This window comes from Pagrus pagrus, assembly GCF_965226575.1.
Source record: "Pagrus pagrus genome assembly, chromosome: 19".
NCBI lineage: Eukaryota > Metazoa > Chordata > Actinopteri > Spariformes > Sparidae > Pagrus > Pagrus pagrus.
Genome location: NC_140203.1, coordinates 25,524,727 through 25,548,467, shown reverse-complemented (window position 1 = coordinate 25,548,467; position 23,741 = coordinate 25,524,727). Strand labels below are relative to the sequence as shown.

The 23,741-nt window shown below is 41.1% G+C and overlaps 2 protein-coding genes across 3 annotated transcripts; one reads left to right on the top strand and one right to left on the bottom strand.

The window, feature by feature from the left end:
* Positions 1-820: 820 nt before the first annotated feature.
* Positions 821-15,179, bottom strand: prrc1 (proline-rich coiled-coil 1). Its single transcript, XM_084383400.1, has 9 exons — positions 15,084-15,179; positions 12,917-13,052; positions 10,472-10,858; positions 9,502-9,647; positions 8,202-8,304; positions 7,938-8,101; positions 6,736-6,839; positions 5,496-5,598; positions 821-4,641 (listed from the first exon to the last, which is right to left on the bottom strand). Exons 2-9 carry the CDS (start codon positions 13,011-13,013, stop codon positions 4,432-4,434), a joined length of 1,314 nt encoding a protein of 437 aa, XP_084239526.1. The 5' UTR covers positions 13,014-13,052; positions 15,084-15,179; the 3' UTR covers positions 821-4,431.
* Positions 15,180-15,338: 159 nt separating this feature from the next.
* Positions 15,339-22,992, top strand: LOC311275129 (E3 ubiquitin-protein ligase MARCHF3-like). 2 transcript variants are annotated; one of them, XM_084383402.1, is made up of 5 exons: positions 15,339-15,542; positions 16,183-16,465; positions 19,180-19,384; positions 19,485-19,694; positions 22,170-22,992. In XM_084383402.1, the coding sequence occupies exons 2-5, from the start codon at positions 16,215-16,217 to the stop codon at positions 22,179-22,181; spliced, it is 678 nt and encodes a 225-aa protein (XP_084239528.1). In that variant the 5' UTR covers positions 15,339-15,542; positions 16,183-16,214; the 3' UTR covers positions 22,182-22,992. The 2 variants fall into 2 exon arrangements, with proteins under 2 accessions (XP_084239528.1, XP_084239527.1); XM_084383401.1 differs by having other exon boundaries at positions 22,093-22,992.
* The last annotated feature ends 749 nt before the right edge of the window (positions 22,993-23,741 follow it).

Below are 23,741 nucleotides of genomic sequence, written 5' to 3'. Positions count from 1 at the left end.
ATATCAATAATAATGCTGTACACATCACGTTTATTATTAAAGGACATTGTTCAAGTCCTTTTTAAAAAAAATGTTTTAAATATCATGGTGAATATTGTGCCGTGGACTTTATATGGTGATAACGTACCTTGGGTTTTTGGCATTGTTACATGATGTACATAACACATAATATACTGTAATTGAAGCAAAAATTGTACACTCACATAATTATTAAAATAATTAAAATCTTTATTTGTGCTAATTTCCATAAGTTGTAAAACATAATGCACGAGTTAATGCAGAATAATTTGTATCTGCAAATTTATAGCTGTGCCTCTGTAATTTTCAATGGACATTTATTTGTGGATCTCAGCCTATTGTGTGGATTCTGTTATTGTATATTTTGTATCACACCACCAGTGGACAAGATCATACTAATGAGCAAGACTGTGCTGTGGCAGTGATTTTTTTTCTTCGAGTGCCCCGTTTGTGTTTTAACTTCGCTACCTTTACATGTGCTGAAGTGTACGATCAGCAACAACTTACCTCATTCGCACTTTCAATTTCTCCACAAATTGCACATTCTTGTTATTACTCTATTTTCATCAGTTTTTAGAGCGCTACCAATTCTACACAGGTGCAGGTAGAAACATGATTCCAAAAGTGTTTAGGAGGTAAGTGCTATGACTTCTGGTGGTGATACAGTATCTGCGGTCATTCAGTTTATTATTTTTATTATTAAGTTTATTTTTTGGAGAATTTTGAAATGAATGGGCCTATGGAAGTAGAGACTTGATTAAAAAGTTAATGCAGAACAAACAACGTAGCACTGATACAAACAGGCATGAAAAAGTGATTTATTTGTGTAAGAAGGCACATTTAGAAGACAGAGTACACAGATGAATATTCTTATCACCCAAACTTCCCCTGGCACCTCATTTATAAAGGGTTGGTATACACAAAATGGGTCCAAAATGGGGGTGAACACCCCTTCCCATGCAAAAGTTGAGATCCATTAAAAACAACTCGGCAAGCAATACTGTGCTGAAAATACATCTTACTGCAGGGTCCAAGGGTCATACCACTGAACTACTGGTTAGTGGATGACCGCTCTACTTTCTTTTACTTCATGTGACACATTATTTACAAATCCTTTATCATAACTATTTAAACCGGTGGTGTTTGTGCTTCAAGAACATCTCACTTGTAAAATATATAAACCAAGTTTCTCATCTACATCTCTGTGGTAGAGAGCACCACAGCTGTTGAAATACTCAGATTCAGGAAAGTCTGGCTCGCCATTCCTGATATTTAGCGTCAGTGTACTGAGTACCGGAAGGCTGTTTTCAGATTCATTGCTGAAAGTGCTACTTTTTTTATTGAAAATGCAATTTTAAAAAGTGAACCTATGAGCATGATTTGTGACATAACAAATAGTGTGGAAGCCAATCCTAGTCTAATACTCAGCATTCACAAGTGTGATTTGGAAAATGAAAGCCTCCAGTACACATACACTGAGAATGGACTTTACAGTGAGGGAGGAGACATCTTGAGTCTCCTCCAGTTAAACTCATGAAATGAAAAAAATTGCATATTCATATATTCTGTTTTTTTAAGGAGGGAGAAGGAATAGATACCATTTTAAGGATTTTAATGCGGTGATTATATTTTTCTCTGCAAAAACCAAATCAGACACACATCGGAGAACATTTACATGTGTCTTAAAATATGTGGAGGGGATCTCTAAGTAAATAGTGTTCACCCATCAAACATCCATTGTAAAATTATATCCCAGGGTGGAGGATACCACCGACTGTCATGATCAATTTGGCAAGATGTGAAGCAGTTAGTGCGATCGCTGTTAACATATAAATACTGCGACGACACTCACACATAATGCTGCATGGAAGAATTAACAATATGTGCTTTTTAACTTTTATCTCACCCACAATCATCGTGATTTCTGTCCAAAAAAAATATTTTTCTCTTGGTTGCTGCTATGATGACCATAAAGAACCGTTTACGCTCATTTTTATGCATGAACATGCATGAGGTGCACTGACCATTTCCGGTGGATTGCGGGCATGTAGGGGGCAGGATATGAAGCTGATCCACATGCAGACAATTCCAAGTTGATTCAGGATTTATAAAAAGGAAATTGCGCACTGGCAGGCATACTCAGGACTTCTATAAATCAGACTATTTTTTTAAAGGGATGCAAACAATTGGTGAGAATTCTCTGCAGAGTTTCTATAAATGAGGCCCCAGGTTACTATTGGCATCCTACTGCAATTAGTCATGGGTCAAACTGTGTTTTTACCTTACAGTGTAGTGCATGCATACAGCACAACACCCAGCAAGCATTGGTTGGAAGGTGACGTCATGTTCCTGGCCAAAAATGGTCCCTGACCAACGCCACTAACTAACGCCACTAACTGTCAAGAATGTGACATTGTTTTTATGTCTAATAACATTCCAGTCAGACCTTTTACAATCAGAAAATATTTCTCATATAATTGGAATTTTTCTAACTTTGTGAGATAGGGAATTTTTCAACATTTTCGTTAATTTCTCAGGGCATAATGCATGGTTCATGCTTAGACTCCCAGAAAGGACATCGAAACATAGTGGGACATGTTGACTGGATGTTCAAACAATGGTCATACGTCACAATGTTTGCTGGGCAGCGATGGTGGGCACATACTTTCTAATAAAACAAGAAAGAATCAATGAATGTGACACTACACAACAGATTATATCTACAATGTGATGACATCATTTGACCCATCACACCCAACTAGCTGTGCCCCCATTGCACACTATTGAAGGCCTGGTGACTCTAAATGAATTTAATGCAGTCACATAACTATGTGAAGATGGACTGCTGCAGACTAAACTCGCTTGGCTTTAGAGTGAGGGGTTGAGGGCATGGCTGGGTTACCAACAGGAAACTAGTGATGAAGCCTTGCTTCAATGCAGCAAAAATCCAATGATCATATCAAATGAGGCTTTGTTACGCCACACAAATAATCAGTGGTGTCACCTTGATAATGAACACAGGCAATCGGTCACAGATCACAATTCTGACTGCATCAAAACACCAAACCATTTTCAGCACAACTGCTTCATACAGATTCAGTGCTTTAAAAAGCTTCTACAGTAAACTGTCTCAGGACACCCAACCACCTTGGCCCCCTCTAAGGCTGCAGGTTCACTGTGCGGAAAATGATTTATGGTAATTTGCAAAACTCTAAGTTTGTATGAAACTATGGGAATATGCACTAAAGCACAATATCTACTCACATTATAAAAGATGAGCCCTGTGTCAAAATCTTTTAAAGCCATTATTATACCCACATGATGCATATCCCCATTTAATTTGTGTTTAATCAACAGTTTACTACACCAAAAATTCTTACATAAATTTAGCATAAGCAATTATCCTAGGAATGCCGTGAGCAACGATGGGTTAACAGAGCCAGCCGCTCGTTTTAGCTCCAGGGCCCCTTCATACGTTAATCCGGCCATGAGTTATTTACAGCTAGAAAGACATTTTTTTAAATGTGGACAATGGGTTGATGGTTGTAGCAACATCTTAGAAATAAAAATATACACAAAAAAAATCATAAAAAATAAAGTAATGAAAAATATCATTTTACCAGCTTTTTAAGGTTTTGAAATGTGAAATTGGCTGTAGTGCTAGAATATCAGCTCATACCTTCTATCATGTCAATTATTAAAAAAAGTGTCTTGAACACTAACCGCCACACTAGTGCACTGGCAACTTAAGTACAAAGTAGGAGTTACAGTGTTACATTATACAGTGAAGTACTTCACCGGTCCAATCACTTTCTAGTATCCATGATCCGGCCCAGGTCCACATTATCTATGGTCTAACTGGGTCAGACACATGTGTCTGTCAGGTTTCAGGTTCTCTCTCTGTTGGGGTGTGTCTGGGTCTACTACATTGTGGATTGGGTCTCTTTTAAAAACTAATTCATGCCAGTAAGCTTTTAGTAGTTTTTCCAAAATTTGGGATCTGTAACCAACTTATGTATATAGAATACAACTGGGACACAGTCAGTCCATGCAACAGTCTAGAATAATGGTAAGCATTCATAAAAAATAACCAGAAGACGAAATATTACCACAAAATGTGTTATGATTGTTCATATTAAAATACGTGATGTGTAATAATCTTTCAAGGACAATGACGAGATGATCAGTTAATGGTTAAGTCTTCTTTGAAGTCTGAGTTGGCAACAAAGTATTGACTTGAAATCTGATGGCTTTTCAGTAAAATCCTTACGAGAATATTTGGCTATGCCCCGCACGCACACATGGAGGACAGATTAAGAACTATGAGGAGCCTCGCTGTCCAATCAGCTAGTTTTTCCTCCATCATGTCTCCGACTGCTCCCAGTTTGTGACAGAAACTGGTACCATTCAGCCTCACGCAGTCCTGGGTGGCAGCTGCTGTTTGTAGATCCCAGCCAGAGCTTTGGCAGCACTCTGGATCATCTGGCGTTGGGTCATGCCTGTCATGGCCTGATGCCAGTCTGTTCTGTTGATGTTGGGCAAGTTGCGCTCCAGGACTTCACCGACGGTAACAATCAGACCTGACCAGCGCAGGTTGTAGTCGGGAGGGGTCAGAGACTGAGCCTGCAGAGGGGATAGTTGCAAAACAGTTTGATGAGTTGCTGTGAGTGATAAGAGTAAAAAAAAAAAAAAACCTGAAGCTAATTTTTCCTCACCAGTGACAATATACCGAGTTAAAACCACAGTGGTTGAAACATGAAAAGGCAAAAGATGTGATACCACTAACGGATGCAAGGGGCCAGTGCCAAGCAAATTCACACTATACATTATTATTACTCTCAAACTGCATGCAAATAAAGTGAACTGGGAGGTTCAAGCCCCCCACCATCCTGAACATGATAAAGGGGTGTCAACTATGTTTAGATTGTTTCTGTGTATTTGTGTGGAAAAAAGGTTGTTCTGAACAGCCACACTGGCAGGTGGAGTGAAACGCTGGCTGTCATACAGAGGGCAGTGGGGATGTCATTAACCTTCTATATAGGAAGTGCACCTTGGTGTGACAGGCATACAGCATGTTTCACTCGGCTATTCAGGTGAAAATAGAAACAGTTGTAGCAAGAATGAAAAAGAGAGCTTGAAGGAAGTTCAAAGCCCACTTTCATTCTCACTGCCACACAGCTGATCAGTCACTGAAACAACAGTGTCACAATCACACCCACCTCACTCCGAGAGTTACAGAAAAACTGCTACACTATTCCAACATTGTAAAGGTGTCGGGTTGGAGGGGATTTCTGAAGCCAATTTGTTCTTGAAAAATGTTAGGACTGTTACTGGTAAAAAAATAAGACTTAATTCTCATAACATTACAAATTGTTCCTTGAAATATTTTAACTTAAACTTTAAACTAAATCCGTTTTTCCAAACAGTGGCCCTCTGTGGTACATGTGAAGGTGTCACTTGTGTGTTTTCACTTGTACCTGTTGGATGAGCTCTAGAGTTAGAGGAGTTGCCTGAGTGAAGACCTCGATGCGGATGTTATGACAAGGGTCCTCCAGGATCAAACATCCAATGTCAAACCACCTGCAGACAACATATTTGAAATAAACATATGAGAAATATATAAGAAAAATGCTCAAGCAAAATTGCTCTTGCTTGAAACTTGGTTTGCACGTGGGGAGGGTGGCCCTAGCCAAAAATGGCTGAATCCCTAAAAAAGAAAAGGTAACAGCTGCTAGCTTATTTACATTCGTACCATTAGCGACCAGGTTATTGTTACTATGTTACCACCTGTAGCATGTAGGTTGCTGTTGTTGTTTCACATAGGGACAGAAATCTTTGAAAACAGTCATACCTGATAGTGGAGGGGAGGAGAATGTGGCCTGAAATATACCAGCATGTATCCCGATCCAAAGGGCCTCTCTAACCATGTGAGTCCGGGAAGTGCTCCTACCCTGACAATCTTTAAGTTAAAGATGAAGATGGAAGGAAGACGCTGAGGCATCCATGTCCTATAGGTGGTTGACTCTATGCAGAGTTGATACAAGGAGTTAAATATCAAAAAAGAATATTTAGGCCATTAGTGACAAGGGTATTCACACAAGCAGCAAAGATCCAAAAATAGACCACTAAATGGTTTCATGTGAAAATACTGACACTCTGCATGACAGGGCACAGAGAGGGGACGACTTCAATAGTGTGCTGTTGAAAAGGGAGACTTTTGGTTGTTTTCTGTGAATACCCATGTCACTAATGGCCTAAATATTCATTTTTGATTTTAAACTCATTTGACTTGCATAGAGTTTATCATCTATAGCTCATAGATACCTCTCTCCTCACTTTATTGAAATCTACATGGACCATTTTTTGGATACATTGTGTAACCTTGGCTTTTCATGTAATACATTGTACCTTTCTATTTTTTATAAAGATGTTCTTAGATAACCTGTATAACTGAAGCTGTTGATCAAACTGTATTTTCTGATTTGACTTTTGAATGACATCTGAATCAGGCGGGTGTTGGCTCCTCCTGGAATATGTAAATGTGATCAAGGACATTCATTTCACATTGAAAAAAGCATTTTATTGCATCAAGGTTATGTGCGTGTGTCACCGTTTTTCTTTACGTGTGTGTGTGTGTGTGTGTGTGTGTGTGTGTGTGTGTGTGTGTGTGTGTGTGTGTGTGTGTGTGTGTGAAATAAAAAAAGAAACACGTCTTACTTGTCAGGAAAGAGCTCAGCGATGAAGTTTTCCAAAGAGACAACTGGCTGCTTCTCATGGATCACACCACTTCGACGCAGGCTGTCAATGCGCTCCTGAGCCCCCTGCGTGTGCACACAGACACACACAGACACAACCACACACACACACACACGGAGGACAGAGGGAGGGAGATAAATGCAATAGAAATGTCCTATCATTATAAAGGTCCTCAAAGGTTCAGAACTAAGTTATAGCACGTCTTAGTAATTCTGTCCTGAAGACAAGCACGGACAGACGGATCAAAGTTGAAGAGTTTGTCTATGTAACACTGTTTTCCCAGGAGAATAAACAGTCATTTTTCAGGCCATGGAGGTTCAGAACTAAGAACTGATTTGTTAAAAAAAAATCTCGCTCTGTTCTTTATGACACCATGTCAAAGAGTTGTTATAAAAAATCTTCCAGCTGCTGGAGACGGTGTGGATTCTCTGAGGCAAGTCATTATCATTTATTCTGGTCCTGCCCCATATTGACTCCTTTCCGGCAGGAGGTTCAGAAAGTTTTGCAAAAAGTTTCCCAGGCAAACATTCCATTTAAACCATGTATTTGAGCGCACTGCCATTAGAAAATGATTCCTCTCATGTTACATACTTATTCTGGATTGTAAGCGCAGCTGACAGGAAGGCTATCATGATTTTTTTGTTTTTTATTTTTTCTTTATTGGTCCTTATTTGCATTATCTATCGTTACTTGGTATTACCAGATGGCACTTACAGAGGGATATTAATCCCTATGAAAATGATAACACTATTTGAATGGACCTTGTGGCAACTCAAAAAGAAAAATTCACAAACAGGAAAAAAGTGACAACTTCATTCTCAAAACATTATCATCTGTCTCCTCAAAATGTTTTTCCTCGTGTTATTTTTTTTCGGACAGACCGACAGAATAATGAGATAAAGATTTCTAAAGGCTCGTATCCACAAAGTCTTGACAATACATTATTTTATCTTCTCAGACCTTGCCTGGCCTTTTCTGACTGTATGGGAAAGCTGTGTACTTCAGAAACCAGTTTGGAAATTACATGTTGAAGCAGTTCCCAAGGTTTTGGTCAGAAGTGATGAGTATGAAGGAAAGTATGATGAAACACGATCCTGTAAAAATGTAAAGATCTACTACAGTGGTTCTGCCCTGTTCTGTTGGAGAAGCAGCAGTGAACTGACCTTGATACCGGCTGCGTAGCCCACAGGCTGTGGGGCGATGTTAGACTGACCAGGCTCTCCAGTGACCATGGCCATCCCAAAAACCTCCTGGAAGGCGTCTCTGACTGCCTCCACATTTACTTCCTTATCCGATGTCACCACAATGTCAATGTCTCCACCAGACTCTGGACAGCAACAATACAGCAACATTTAGTGAGGATATGTGAAGTCAGCTTTCTTCATTTAAGAGTAATGAAGTGATGAGGAGAGAGCAGGAGAACTCACTGATGTATGGGGCCATGCCAGGATCCAGAGTGGTGATCATTGACTCCACAGAGTGCTTGGTTTTGTCCAGGACTGACTTTACTACATGGTTACCTGCTACTCCCTGAGGACACACAGACAAAACATGGGACATGACTGTCAGAATACTGATCAGGCCTTGATTTTCAAAATACGTCATAGTTAGGGCTAAGATCAATTTTAAAAATTGATTTGTGTATAAATCTGAAAACATATCAACTACCAAACTACTCGCAACACACAGAAGGAAACAATGACAGATTTTGTTTTATTTGGTTTTACTTCACGCCACAGTCCAAATCACATGTGTAATAGTCATCACTGGCAATCGGGCCCCCTGTTCAAGAGTCAGGAGTCAAAAGGAAAGAGCCCGGGGTAAAGAGTAAACCTAAGATTTCATCTTTGTTTTATGGTGGAGGAGGTGGTGTGATGGTATCAGTGTGAGTCCTCGCTTTTCTCAGTGTTTCCCACACATAGACTTTACTTGGGTGGGCCGCCAATTTTATTTCTGGCTTAATGTGTAGTTCTTGTTCAAAGTTCACACTTTTCTGTGAATTCTGGGCCATGTCTGGAGATGTGGGAGTATAGAAAGTTTAGCAGATTCTGGAGTATATCCAGTCGTTTGTCACTATTACCATTTTATACCAAAATGAGTGTGTATACGCTTGTTTTTACACCGATAGATCCATGGAGTTCACCTTTCTGTTTCTTGTGCATCATGTTCGTCACCACAAACGCACCAGATAGCAGGGAACAGCGGAAAGGAGCAGATCATATACCTCATCAGACTACATTCAAAAGTCTTCTGTCTCATCTCTCTTGAGAGTTGCACATGCAATGCAAGGGCTGGGTACAGACATGGAGACTACCAAGTATGGAACGGTGGTTACTTTTTAATATATTTTACTTCAGCCTGTCTTTCAAATTCAGTGCCGACTGCTTGAGCTCTGCTTGAACAGAGATGGATAGAAAAGTGTTAACAAGCCAGCGGCCATCAATTCAACACACGTCATTTCATTGCACCTGACAACGAGCTAAGGGTGAAAATGTCCACTGGAGCGTTGTGTATCCATTACAGCTGATTGGAGCTGGAGCTGATAAACACCTGTGACTACTGAGAGTCATTAGACGCAGGAGTAAATGATGATTATACAAATTCACATTAAAGACAAAAGTTAGTGGGTCTGTTGTCCAGAGTGAGTGTGTACGCCTGTTTTATGGTTGAGAAGATGGAGAGATGTTCATTAATATGTCCAATCACATCTGATTAGAGCGGTATTACCTTGAAAAAGCCCCAGATGCCTCCACCAGTGCTGATGTCTCCAGATACTCTGGGATCTTCCTGCTCCTCTGGGAAAGTGATGGGAGACCCAGCATCTAATCCTCCTGTCATGGCTGGCTGCTGAACCATGGGGTTTGACACTACACCTGGAAGATATGATGTGATTTTTTTTTATTAAATAACTAAGAAAACCCACATGACAAACTTTATGGAAGTGTGATATGAAATCACTGGAGTACTCTTTAGATCCACTGTTAGTGTTCACATTTTACAAAATACATAAACTATTTGTATCTTCAGCATTTTTTTCATGGGTCATTGTTCCACAGGTATACTGATCCAAAACCTGCAGTCCATCATGTACCATCAATTTGGTGTAGTTTCACCCCTACGGATTATATTGTAAAGGTAAAATGACTAGTTGATCGATAAGTTAATCAACAGAAATCAATCAATCTGCAACAATAACCTTCAGTCATGGTCAAAAGTTTACATCCACTTGTAAAGAACATGTTTATCATGGCAGTCTTCAGTTCCAGTGATTTCTACAGCTCTCAGTTTTCTGTGATGAACGAGAGCAACACAAACTACTTTGTCACAAAAACATTCATGAAGTTTGGTTCAGTAATGAATTTATTATAGGTCTTCTGAAAATGGAACCATCAGTTTTGGTGATTATAGATAGTTGTATGAATCAAATGTTCTTTGTAGCGTGGCCTCTTAACTTCTTCTGACTGGTTCTGATTGATAACAGCTGCTGACTTTTCTGGGCCAACGTGAGATATACATGTTGTAGTGTATGTAACTTTTGACCACGACTGTACATCAGTCCATCCTGAGGGATTTCTGGTAGGAACTTTGGATAACAAGTCGGATTTACTGAGTACTTCTGAGGAAGGCTTCATGGGTAATTTTGCTTTAAAAAACTTGTTTACGATGGAAATAGTGTGTTTAGGAAGAACACTCTCACCTGGCATGGCCGTAGGACTGGAGAATGTTGGCATCAGTGGTGTCTGTGGTGTTCGACCAGCGTGACCCCGTGTGATGTCATATCCTGCACTCATGGAAAAGCTGGATATGGGTGGGCCTACGGGAGGGGCCAAAATCCCGGGAGCTGAGGCGGGAGGTGGTCTGATGAGGGGGATAAGAGGAGGCACAGCAGGGGAGGTGGGAGGAAGGAAGGAAGAGTTGCTTGTGAAGGGGGAGGCAAGTGTAGAGGTAGGGGCAAACTGGGAGGCGGTGGCCAGTGGGCTGCTGAAAGCAGGGAGGGAAGGAACAGGGGGGAAGGTGGTGGAGACTGATGGCTTATTATTGGAGTCGGAGCTGGTGCCTGGGAGGGACTGAGGGCTGGACAGACCTGTAACACAAAGCACACCTCAGAGATGCTCACGTTCTAGAGTAAAGAACTTAACGTTCAGTAAAGGTCAGGCTTCACATGTGTCAGCCCATTCATTATCATTTTAATTCACTAGTTCTGCTACATTCAGTAAGCTATGATGATAAACTTGTAGAGAGACTTAAAGACTTGCCTAATGTAACCCAAGTTGCCAATGAAATTCATTTTTTCACAATTTAAAGCAATATACAGAATTACATTTAATTTACACTATTTAACAATACAGCTCAACCAATACTGGGTGTTTAAAACAGATTCCAATTGTCAGTATTTGAATGTTGAATCATTTATATTTGACCATCTAATAAAGATATATTGGCCAATAGTCATTTTCTACACATTCATGCGACATACATACACATTTTTTTAAAGGAACCCCTTTAAAAGACCAATGCGTTCAGTGGCATCCAGCAGTGTGGTCGCAGTTTGCAACATACTGAGCACCCCTTATCTCACCCTCACCTATGGTGGTGGCTAAAAACGCAAAAAACGAGAAAGGCCCTCTCTAGAGTCAGTGGCTGTGTCTCAATTCAGGGGCTGCAGCCCTCGAAGTGCGCATTTGAAGGCCAATTATGTCAAAACGCTGCGCGAAGGCTGTCCCAATTCGAAGGCTCCTTCAAATGCAGCCCACAAATGCAGCCTGCCCTTCGGAGGACGCACCGCAACTATCCTTCGCGGCCTCCCATATCCCAAGATCCTTTGCGCACCGCTGCTCAGTCCCAAAACAGAAGAGGACGCAAGAGGAAGCAAGAGAAAATGGCGACATCAAGCGGCGCAGACATGACATTCAAATTTAAGTAATGGGTTTATACTCGGTTATTGAATATCCAACGCCAGAAATGTTAAACTTCAAGGGACTATAAAACCTCCTTTCAGTTAAAACACGTGACGCTGGTAATGCTATGGTAAATATAGTTGTTATTTGCCAATGGGTTAATGTTTATTTTGTAATGTTGATAATTCAATTTAGATTTTGTCGTTAATTTTTGTACACACACAAATAAAACGACACGTTTGATAGAATTGAACCAAATTAGACTTTAATGCATCTCTTCATTCATAATCGTGATGTAAGGGTAAGGGCGGGAACATCTGGTGGCCAACCAGGAAATACTCCGACGGCTAGACCGTCCCATTTAACAACGGTGGACGAGGCCTTCAAGGTCTCTCCGAAGGACCCGGCCTTCGTGGGCCGCAAAGGCTGCGTCCTTGAAGGCTGCAGCCCCTGAATTGAGACACAGCCAGCGTTTGCTTTGTCTACTCTGGGCTACAGTAGACACATGGCGGACTCTGTGGAAGAGGACCTGCTCCCTCTGTTATATATATAACAAAGGCTCCTTCTAATGTTAAGTCAAAACACAACCTTTTTTTGGTTTCAGCTGATTCTGCACTAATGAAAATTACAAATATCAAATTCCATTTCTGCCCCTAAATGTCACAGACTGGACCTTTAAATACATTTTAACTGAGCAGGACATTTCACAGCTCAGTGTTTCCCCTATATGCGCCTAGTAGCGGCGCACCTACACTGCTGAAACATTTTTTTACAGGAGGAGAGGAGGGGGACAGGGAAAGACAGGAGAGAAGGAGTGGAGAGGGCTGTTGCTTACCTTTAACGGTAGGTCTATATGATTTTGCACTATGGACACTTCATATCTAGGTCAATTAACACACCTGCAATAACAGCAGATCAAGGGAGAGGAGAGGACGCCTTCTGATAACTTTTAAGGTTGTATTTTTTTGTCGTGGCTGATGCTTCATCTCCAGATCACTTCAGACACACATGAGTAAGGCATGAAGCATATAACCTTTGCACTTATTTGCCTGCTCAACAATTATGACAACAAGCATCTGGTAGATATCAACACTGAAGCAAATAAGAAGTACGACTTATGCCTTGATTCCTGCTTCATCCATTTGGACAGTTGAGGATGAGTTCAGGAGTCTCACAGCCTGGGGGTCTGCTGGTATGGCAGTGGATACTTCTGTATCTTTTCTAAGTACCTATGGCTGTCTTACCTATGGTCATTGGTGTGGAGCTGACTGCAGCAGCAACAGTCAGAGGAGGTGTAGGGCTGGCAGGAGGTGTAGTCTCAATTCCACTCTCTTCCATCATCTTCTCAGCCTTATACCTTCAGTTCAGCCCAGAGTATAGCTGCATAAGATGAATCAGGACATATTCAACTTGTTGTTTAGCAGTTCAATTCTAATGCCTGCACATATACACTATGGTGAAGCTATTCAGATATTGATCATAGACTTATTTACATTAAATTTGGTTGCTTCCATGTCAAATTTAAATATGAAATCAGTTACATGAATTCGGTCACATCCTGCCATTAACTCAGTCATTAGTGACTTATTGTTGACATACATAAAAATGACTGACTGTAATAGTTCAATGCTGTGAGGTATATAGATTTCACACAATCTGGGAAAAACAGAGCACTGGTATCTGCTGCTCTAAAGAAAGTAAATGGAATAATGAAGAAAGAGGATTAGCTCCAAATTCTTCAGGAAAACCTAAAATCATCAGCAGAAGATTGGCTCTTGGGTGCAGCTGGGTGTTCCAACAGGACAAAGATCCCAAACACAGAACACAGAAACAAGAAATGGCTAAATCAGGCTAGAATTGAGGTTTTGGAATACCAACAAATGTAGTTGAACTTCACCGATTCCATCAAGAGGAGTGGTTACAAATTCAGCAAGAGGACGACCAGAAGCTTGTGGATGGCTATCGAAACCTAATTGAGGTGAAAATGTCCAATAAACATTTTACCAAATATTAGAATTACTGTATGTATACTTTTGATGGATTAGATTTGGTCTCATTTTCAGAAGACCTATAATAAATTAATTATTGAACCAAACTTCATGAATGTTTTTTGTGACAAAGTAGTTTGTGTTCCTCATCACAGAAAACTGAGAGCTGTAGAAATCACTGGAACTGAGGACTGCCATGATAAACATGTTTTTACAAGTGTATGTAAAGTTTTGACTGTGACTGTATATACATTGATATCTTGAAATTTTCTCAAAAGCATTTCATAAATGTTAGGAATGGGCGACAAAATCACATGTCAATAACAATATTTTTGACCAAAGAGGCCCTTCTTAGATAACAATATTGCAACAATATTGTAGGGATGAATTTTGGTACTTTGGGGAAACACTAACACAATGACATCTGATCAATAATCATCAGTAATGGGGATATAATGGAGAAGTAGGCAAAGACAAGTATTGGACTAAGCAGAACAGTAGTGAGTTCAGAAAAATCACTTTACTGTAATGTTAAAACTAGGAAAAGACAACACTTATTACATATCAGGATATAATGATATCCAAAATCTAAGACCATCTATAGTCTCATACCATGATAAAGATATAAGTTATTGTCCAAGCTACTTAACATATAGGATATTTGAAAATATATACAGGTCCCAAATAGACTTGATGGTTAAATTGGAACGCTGGTAATTCTGATTCAAGAACACTTTACCAATAAATTAGGGGGAATTATTGTGCACCATTGTGCACTTAGATCACAGACATCATTTCATTTTACTTTACTTTTCTCATTTCTAATTTCCAAAAATAACTGTACAAGATTGTACAATACAAGTGCAGATTTTGATCCACTATACTTATACACACTTCATGAACAAAGCACAAGAAGGAAAACTTATATGAGCTGCCCCGTTCTTAATAACATAAGACACTGTAGATACAGATAGCCATGCCTTTGTTGTTTACCTTTTGCTTTTCACGAAGCATATAAAATGCAACAATACATACTCAGACACAATCGATAACTGTCATCTTAACTCCCGTTTACAATCTGCTAAGCAGACTCCCTTTGAAATATTTTGTTCAGTCGTAGAACAATAATAGACAACACATCACAGCTGTTACAACGTGTACCAGATGTATGCTCCCTTGTTTAAAAGCGACGCAACAGCAGATGATGTTGGCGTTTGGATATAATTCAGTGTGAGCTTCTAACAGAAAGCTACAGTCCACAGCTCAGCTGTACACGTGTACAAATACACCCAGCTCTGGCAAAAGACAAATGTGACTATGGAAAAAGTGCAACGCATGTTTGTATCTAAGTTTCCGGGAAATAAGCGTCGGTGAATTGAATATATCCTTTTAGGATGACAGAACAAATAGTTTGACTACTGACCTGCTAGGTGACTAGCTTCAGTGTAGCTCACTACTCAGGAAGAAAACACCGACCCGTTTTGATGACGTCATGCAATGCCACGTCATAAGGTTGGTTGGAGAGGAACTGCGCCTCTGTGGACGAGATGAGGAGGATCAGGCAGGAAGTCACAAACACTGGCCGAGGAGGGGGCGGGGGGAGGAGAGGGAGGAGAGAGAGGAGGGGAGAGGGAGGAGAGAGAGGAGGGGAGGGGGAGGAGAGAGGGGGAGGGGAGGAGTCTGCCCGTAAAGTAAAAACAGGGCGGAAATGTGTCAGCAGCAGGCAGCTGAACCAAACAACGCCTCCCAGCTCAAAGCGGAAGTTCAGCCTGACTTGACAGCGCAGTTGAAAACATACATGGGGTGTTGGAGAAATTACTACTTTGAATCCTAATTTGTCTTTCAAGCAGGTACCACTGTGAATTTAGGACATCGACTAAAAGTAAGTAAGACATTTGAAAGAAACAGAGAAAAGGTGTGGCTCGTTAGCTAGGCCTGCTGTAGGGTTAACTTCCCCATGTGTTGTCATCAAAACAATGTTCCCCTGTTTGGACATGAACACGTTCAGCATGCCTCGCCATTTGTGCTAAACACCAACCCGCTGTTCCGGTGTTGGCCGACATAACTGCTTGTTGAATTCTGTTGACAGTATAGGAGCGTTAGTTGTTTCACCATGCTGGTGTGCCTCTCTTTAACGTTACACACACATTGACCAGCATTGAGACAGTGTTGTTTACCCTCAGCGTCAGTTAGCTTGTTAAATCTAGTACATTTCTGAAACATTCGTTCTTTAGCAGAAACCATAACGTGAAGTTAGTCAGTGTGTATTGTTAAGACATAGCTGACATTGCTGTAAATATAGACAAAACTCTCAGACTTGATTTTGAACCGTTACTGGCTGTTGACTAATCAGTATAACGTTACATTCCCCGGCTGTTGGAGAGCCTCATGCCTTGCTGCACAACCAGCCCGCTGCCGTTATGACAGGAAGGGCTGGCTCTAACAGTCGGCAGTGCGCCCCCTGGTGAATGTAGTGGAGTATTTCGCAGCTATCTGAATCACCTCTCTCTTGATTCTTGCAGATGGGAAATGTCTGTGTCCACCGTCTGGTGTCATGATGTCCAATCGCTGCACGTTGTTGCCAGAAGTTTTGCCAAACCAGTGTCGATCGGCCCATGTGAGCTGCCAACCCGAGCTGGACTCAGAGCCCATATGTGGGTTCTCCGATGAGCCACCTCTCCCGGGTAAAACCATGGAGGATTGCAGTGTGTCAACCAGTGAGCAGCATCAGTGTTACAGTCAGGTGTCGACCAAGCTGGATGGCCGGCTGATCTCTCCAGGGTTGGAAGTGTACGCCAAACAGAGGTAGGCCATGGATGTATTTCAATTCTGTTTAAAACACTTTCTAATTTTTCATAATACGCAAGTAACGGGGTTGAGGACAATACTTCTGTCACAGTGTGTTTATTTCAGTGAAATAGTCCTGGAAGAAATTGTTCAATAGAAAGGTCACTGAAAAACTGTTGAGTGCTGACACTGAGGTGGGTAACACAGATACTGGTCTTGAAAAGATGTAGTCTTGCTATTATAGACTGTTGTAGTCTTATTTACAAAGGACTTTCTAGATGAAAAGAGATTTTAGATTTATCTGACTGCTTGTATTAATAGACGAAAAGTAGCCCTTGTGCAGTAATATAGAAAACTAGAAAAGGCAAGTTCTGAAGAAAGAGGAGGTTGTGAATGCTGGCTGTTGAAAAGCTGATGCCAAATGCACATTGCCGGCTGTAAAGTCTTTGAATACCAGGAATATATGTGTAGCTCCCCTCCCCTCTGACCGAGCACATTTAACACATCTGTAGGGGTGACTAATTCCTTGACTTGTGGGCGGCATATGTATTGAACTTCACTTGTTAGATTAGCTGGCGACTGAAAATGCGGTGTCATTTGTCTCACAACAATCGTATGACTGCTTCCAATTGCATCACCATAGTCGACACAGGGATTTAAGGTGTGTTCTTACTGCAAATGGCTCATCATCCTTGCCCTCTGGGCAGCAGGGCTTGAGAACAATTGTAACCTATGAGCAGGCCAATGTCATAATCGATTAAAGGAGCAATCTCTTCAGCAAGGTGGTCTATGTGAGACCATGACCCTGGTGTAGGTCTTTGGTGTAGGTATGTGACTTAAGCCTAGTTTATGCTTCTGCGTCGCGGCGACGGCGTAGCTACGTCGTCGACCCTACGCCGTCATTGAGCATTCGAAGTTCTGCGTCGAGGGAACGCGTTGTTCTGCAATTCACCGCCGACCGGTGTTGTTATACTGTTGACCGGAAAAGCAACTGCCGGAAATGACGTTCTGAGCGGACCAATCACAGTCCTTGCCGTTCGCGTCTCGACGCAAAGGTTACGGCAAACTGAATCGGTGGCTTTAATTTATTTGAAGTCGCATGTGAACAGTATGAACGACCTAAAAGTGGGATGAAGCATTCATAATATACTAAAAGCTGTGAGCCAAACTGCAATGCTGGCTTGAATTTGTGTCGAGAAGCAGCTGATGGAGTATGAAGAAATGTTACAGTGAGAATGAGTCAAATACTCTGAATGGGACTGAAATGTTGACTCAATTTCATAATGTATCAAAAAAGGGAAACATTTAAATATTCAAATGGAGTTTGCTGCTTGAAGACTGAACGAAAATATCAAAGTTGAATACAATTAAAATGTTGGAAAATATACTATGTCTCTGTGTCAGTGTGTATGTGGTCATATTTGACTTCATGTGTGTGTGTATTTGTGTGTCTGTGTGTGTGTGTGCACTGTGTGTTTTAAACCACACTCATTGGCACATCTGTCTCTGTCTTGGCCCACTTTTTATCAGTTGCCATGGTGATGGTAGTGGTAATGGTCAGAGTTGATTTTATAGTGATTTCAGCTGAGGCTCACCTCACATTGTCATGCTTCTCCCTCAAAAAGAGTAACTACGCTCACTTAAGTGATGATATGGTAGAAACTATGAGAGTCGACTGAACTATGCACTATGACATTTTTGTGTGTTAATTGTTGAAATTGTAGCTTGTGGGGCGATTAAAAAAAGTAGATGTGTTTGTCTGTCTCCAGATATTTTTCCACTCAGTTTTTATGGGACTGTTGGTCAGCGCTCCTGTCACTTAAAACCCCACTAAGCAAAAACTTTTGGTCCGATTGCTGCCAGAGGCACATTGTTGTGACCAAGTCTTCCTACAGGCTGATGTTTAAATTATGTAGGTGGAGTGAACACTGTGGGAATGAGAACAAGTTGAAGACAAGGTTTGAGTCACTTGAGTCCTCCACCATTCTGCCCTATACAAACCAGTGTAGAAATCTGAAACTGGCTGAAAAATTATGAATCTTAGAACTGTGGCTGTGCTAAGAGTATGAATAATATGAATAAGCTGAATTCATATGAGAACATCCTAATCTTTGTGAGCGTTTCAAAGTTTGAAGGACTGGGAAGAGTTTGAAAATGAGTGGGTTTGAAGTGATTTCTAATTGTCTTCCATTATAACTAAGGTATGACTGAGCCTCAAAGAAAGTTGAATATTTTGAAAAGATGAATAATAGCTTGTAATAATAGCAATAAAACTTGAGTAGAGTTTCTAGCTGGAAGCGTGAATGAGTTTTTAAGTTTATGAAAAAGCTTGAAAAAGTGTCAAAATGTGGGATTTCTGAACATTCTGTCCATCTGCGTGAATTGGGAAAATGGCCGGAAAATGGTGAATATCTCTACAATTATGAATTATATCAATGAGAAAAGTAATAGTGCACCGATCTCAATTGAGATGAATATGTTGATGTTTGAATGGGGTGAATACATTGAAAAATGTGGAAGGAGTAGCGAACTGAAAAAACAGACGGAAGAATAAAAATGCTGTCCGTAGAAGAACATACGTTCTGAGCGCTTCCAGCAACTTGTACATCCTGCTCCTGCAGTTTATGTTGTTTAACATAATTTAATTTTGTTTTACATTCTCTGACACAAACCAATCAATCAAATACGTATTGAGTGAAAGTCAAAGTGTCTTCCCTCTTTCTTCTCTTCAGTGCCGTGCCAGAGAACCCCATGTGTCGTATCTGTCATGACAGCGGAGCCCAGGAGGAACTGCTGTCCCCCTGTGAATGTTCCGGGACCCTGGCCACCATCCACCGCAGCTGTCTGGAGCACTGGCTGTCTGCCTCAGGAACCAGCTTCTGTGAGCTCTGCCACTACCAGTTCACTGTGCAGAGGAAGTCCAGGTCACTGCTTGAGGTACAGGATAGTCAGGAAAGCTACAGTATGGCACAGATTCAGTTCAGCATCACATTTGATTTACTACCTGACTGTGCTGTAATTCTTTTTGGTGGTGTAGTGGATGCAGAACCCAAGTCTTCGTCAGGAGAAGCGCACCCTGTTTGGTGACATGGTGTGTTTCCTGCTCATCACCCCTCTGGCCACCATCTCTGGCTGGCTCTGCCTTCGTGGTGCCATAGATCACCTTCACTTCGCCAGCCGGCTGGAGGCCGTGGGGCTTATCTCACTTACTGTTGCCCTTTTCACCATTTACCTCTTCTGGACCCTGGTTAGTATTATGATGTGTGATGTTATCCACTTTTTATTAGCTTTACTTCCAGGTATAGTTTGACCCATTTTTATAATGTCAGAGGTTCATAAAGATAGTTTTACATCATCCATTGTGATCTGAATCTCCAGACACGCCCCACAGAACAATGAACATAGACACTACATTACAGAAACAACATAACACAACTGTACTCAACCGATTAATCAGTTTGGCCAATTAATCAGCGACGCTTTTACAGACTACTGTTATTGGCTGAATAGTTGCCGATGGCTGCACAGCCTACACCGACCACATGGGGGAGTACGTCATCATGGAGTTATCATCATTATTTGAGGGCCACTTCTACTGAAAATATCTTAATCCTCTTACTCTTCCTTCCTTAATCTAAAGTAAACAAACTGACACAGACAGGTAACTGCTGCACGTTAACATTTTCACAATTCGAGGTGGATTTGGTCAACCTGGATTTGGTCAACCTAGGTCATGGCACCAATAGACTTTCTTGTCCGTCTAGGTGTGATGCACCAAATTTCATACGTCTAGGTTAAACTACCCACAGTGGCTGCTCTTTAGGGAGCGCTTGTGAGGCATTTTGGCCCTTCCATTGGCAACAACTATAGAACACAGCTCCGGCGTTAAGCTGCACCAGTGTATCAATTCATAAAGCAATTGGTTTTTTTTTTCAAAGTGTTTCCCCGGCGTCCACCTGTTAATCTAAACCGCTGACTGTTTATAATCATATGGATGCTGTAATAATGTGTCGTGGTTGAGATCCTGACCCACCATACATCCTGGAAAGTGACAAAGTTATGTGTTTTGCTCTAAATTACATAATTACATAATCACCTTCAGTAAACAGCGGACACTGTCTGACTCTCACTCTTGGGGAGGGATGCTGTTTTCTGGGGGAAAGTCCACTGACGTCTCGGTCGGTAGCTGACCATTACAGTGATTTTTTTTTAATACAGGAGTCAGAGACAGTAGCTACAACAACACAATAGTGGAAGGAGACAAAGACATAGTGAGTTAAAGTTTTTTGCTCTAAATCATGTCACATAATCAGTGCGATCAACTGCGACAAACAGTCAGTAGGACGGACAGGATGACACTTTCCCACGTATATCTCCGGTGAGGCGAAGTATTGGCTCATGATTCCTACCTTGAGAGGGCAGTGTGAATGGGGCTATCAATTGGTGTGATTTTTTTTTTTTTTTTTACTCACACACACAGTTTGTCAAGCAAACATGCTTCTATCACTCTTGCTGTGATTTATGTTTCACAAATGTTTTTACTAAACATGAACATTTTAGCTAACTCACCTCTATTCTTTCAGTACAGCTTTGGATGAAGCTGCCTCTCTCACAGTGATTTGTCTTCCCTGTTGTCCACGCGTTTCAGTGTTTGTCAAGCGTCGACTTTCTTGTGTTCCACAACGATGTTGCACACCGTGCAACACAGTTTATCTCCACTTTCACACAGAACATCATGGAATTGTTTTCACAGTCGTTAGCAGGGAGTTTTGTAGGTAAATGTGAGACGCTGAGCATGTCTGCATCTCCAAATCTGGAAACAAGGACACGAGTTCGCCTAAGTCAGTGACGTGAGCAAAGAGAACTGCTATGATTGATGAGAATAGCAGGACTACGGCGATTGGTCAAATTTGAGGGAAAGTTGCAGTGATTGAACAAAATGGCAAGGTCTCAAAGAATTCAAGGTGATGGGTTGACTTTGCGTGAGTAGGTGCAATCGCAACACCGCTAAATCCAGGAGGGACTGATTAGATCAGCTCCATTGGTGCTGCCGTGCTTATGTCATGTTATGTTGTACTAGAGTTGAAAGTTGTGCACACAGTGCAAAATACTCAGACTGTCGTCCACAAGAGAACTTTCTCATCAGGAACAAGTTGGTGCAGGTTCTGCTGCAGCTCATTAGCATTACACACTGTTTTTGTTGCCTGCAGCACCAACCCTCCTTTGGAATCGCTGCTCCTGGTTGCCCTGTTAAAGTTACTGCATTACGCTGTTGATACAACTCTTCCTCTATCCATTTCAGATTAAAAGCCCTCTAGTGTTTCAGTGGACAGAATACCTTCATTTCTTAACATGGCTTTTATTGTGAATTTTCAGGAATGTGTTTTGGAAAACTCTGATAAACATGGGCTACTTGAACTGTATTATTTTGATGTTAAACTTTAGAATGAGTAAAGTTAACAGATAGGAACAGATAAAGTAGTAGTAATCACAATTTAAATACTTCCTCTTTCAAATCAAAAATCCTAATCAAAGCGCAACCATGTCATTTAATATGCCACTTCAGTACACTATAAGAACAAATATTACTGGGACCTACAGAAAATTGTGTGATTAAATTCTAATGTTCACTTTGTCTTCACCAGGTGTCTCTCAGATATCACTGTCGACTGTACAATGAGTGGCGACAGTCCAATCAGAGAGTTGTCCTCCTCCTTCCCAGGTCCCACAGTGAAGCATTAGCGCTCCACTCCTTACACGGGGGAAAGCGAGGGAAGCAGCTGTCCAAAGAGTCAATAGTCTGAGCACAGAGCCGATTCCAAGACAGGCTCTCATCAGGGGACGGACTCTGCTCATCTTCTGGTCTCATTGCACTTTAAAGCACTGCTCTGAGATGTTCTTTTAGAGCTGATGTCACATGTGTGAATGACCACAAGTCCAAGCACTTTATTCTCAAACTGATTGTGAAGACAGTAAAGGACTGCCTCACCAGGATACAAGGATACTGTCAGCTGATGAAGCAGCCATCTTAGCTCCTCATGGGGGATGGACTGCAGTTTTAATATGGACCAAATGACAGAAGGCTAAACACTGATCATAACTTGCATTTACAGCACTGAGAAGGGGGGAACTTGGAATGGTTTCTTTTCAAACAGTAACCGACAAATCCTGCATAGTATACCTTTAAGAAAGAGTGCTGAACTGTAGGCCCCTCATCCATGCCACAGTTTGCATGGATAAGAGAAAAATGAACATGTGTTGGATGTGAAGTTGGTTCCTGTGATACTCGGTGAGGGTCATGTGCCTCAACTAAAGTCAAATATAGCCTTAACGTCCTCTCCTGATACAGTGTCTTGCACACAACCAGCCACAGTCAATCTGATTTAAGTCTTTCAGGAATTCCATTGACAGTTGGCTCTTTTGAATTGATAGATTGATAGGCACACACTTAAACCAAAGGCTATTTTTATATTTGAAACATATTGTTGGGTCTGTCTCAATGTTGTGTCGATGTAGAAAAAAATAAAGTTCAGTGTTCAATACAATTGCGTTGACTGATTATTGATCATGTGAGGGTTTTTTTCTGTGTTAACTTATTTGACATAAATCCATAAGATAAGATGAATCTTTATTGATCCTCTGCAGGACAATTTGACGCTTCATACATTAGCTGATCTAATCTCATCTAAAATTAATTAATGCATTTTTCACTCTTTCACTAAAATACGACAGAGCCTGGCATGTATCATGTAGAAAGAACTGCTCTTGAATCAATGATTGGTGATGTTTAACATAAGATAACACAATTATGTACATCAAGCAGGACATACTGTATATGGACTGACAGCACAAGTACATTTAAAAATGGTGGATTTTAAACTGAAAATACTGTGGTTGACGTAAGTGGATGTGTTAGTGCAACAGGTTGTTGACGCTGTATGAACTGTTCATTAGAGTGATGGCTCGTGGAAGGAAACTTATTGTGTCTGCTTGTGTTGGCACAGTGTTCTGTAGCACCTACCAAAGGGGAGAAGTTGGAGAGGATGTGTCTAGGTTGTGATGGTTCTTCAGTGATGTTTCCTGACTCTGGACATGTAGAAGTCCTAAATGGAGGGCAGGAACTGTTATTGATAAGTTCATGGCCTAAGGTAGAAAGAGCCAATTTCAGAAAACTCAGCACATTATTGTTCAACATAGTCCCCTCCTACAATTACACACTTAAGCCAGCAGTCATAGAGCATACAGATACCTTCTTTGTTAAAGTTGGCATTTTGGTGGTCCACAGCAGCGATAA

Coding starts and splice junctions, on each gene's coding strand:
- prrc1 (XM_084383400.1), bottom strand. CDS start 13,013: ATGATGGAAGAGAGTGGAATTGAGACTACACCTCCTGCCAGCCCTACA. Junction 5,599..6,735: donor GCTGAGCTCTTTCCTGACAA/GTAAGACGTGTT, acceptor TGTTGTCTGCAG/GTGGTTTGACATTGGATGTT. Junction 4,642..5,495: donor CTCTAGAGCTCATCCAACAG/GTACAAGTGAAA, acceptor TCCCCTCTGCAG/GCTCAGTCTCTGACCCCTCC.
- LOC311275129 (XM_084383401.1), top strand. CDS start 16,215: ATGATGTCCAATCGCTGCACGTTGTTGCCAGAAGTTTTGCCAAACCAG. Junction 16,466..19,179: donor GAAGTGTACGCCAAACAGAG/GTAGGCCATGGA, acceptor TCTTCTCTTCAG/TGCCGTGCCAGAGAACCCCA. Junction 19,385..19,484: donor AGTCCAGGTCACTGCTTGAG/GTACAGGATAGT, acceptor TTGGTGGTGTAG/TGGATGCAGAACCCAAGTCT.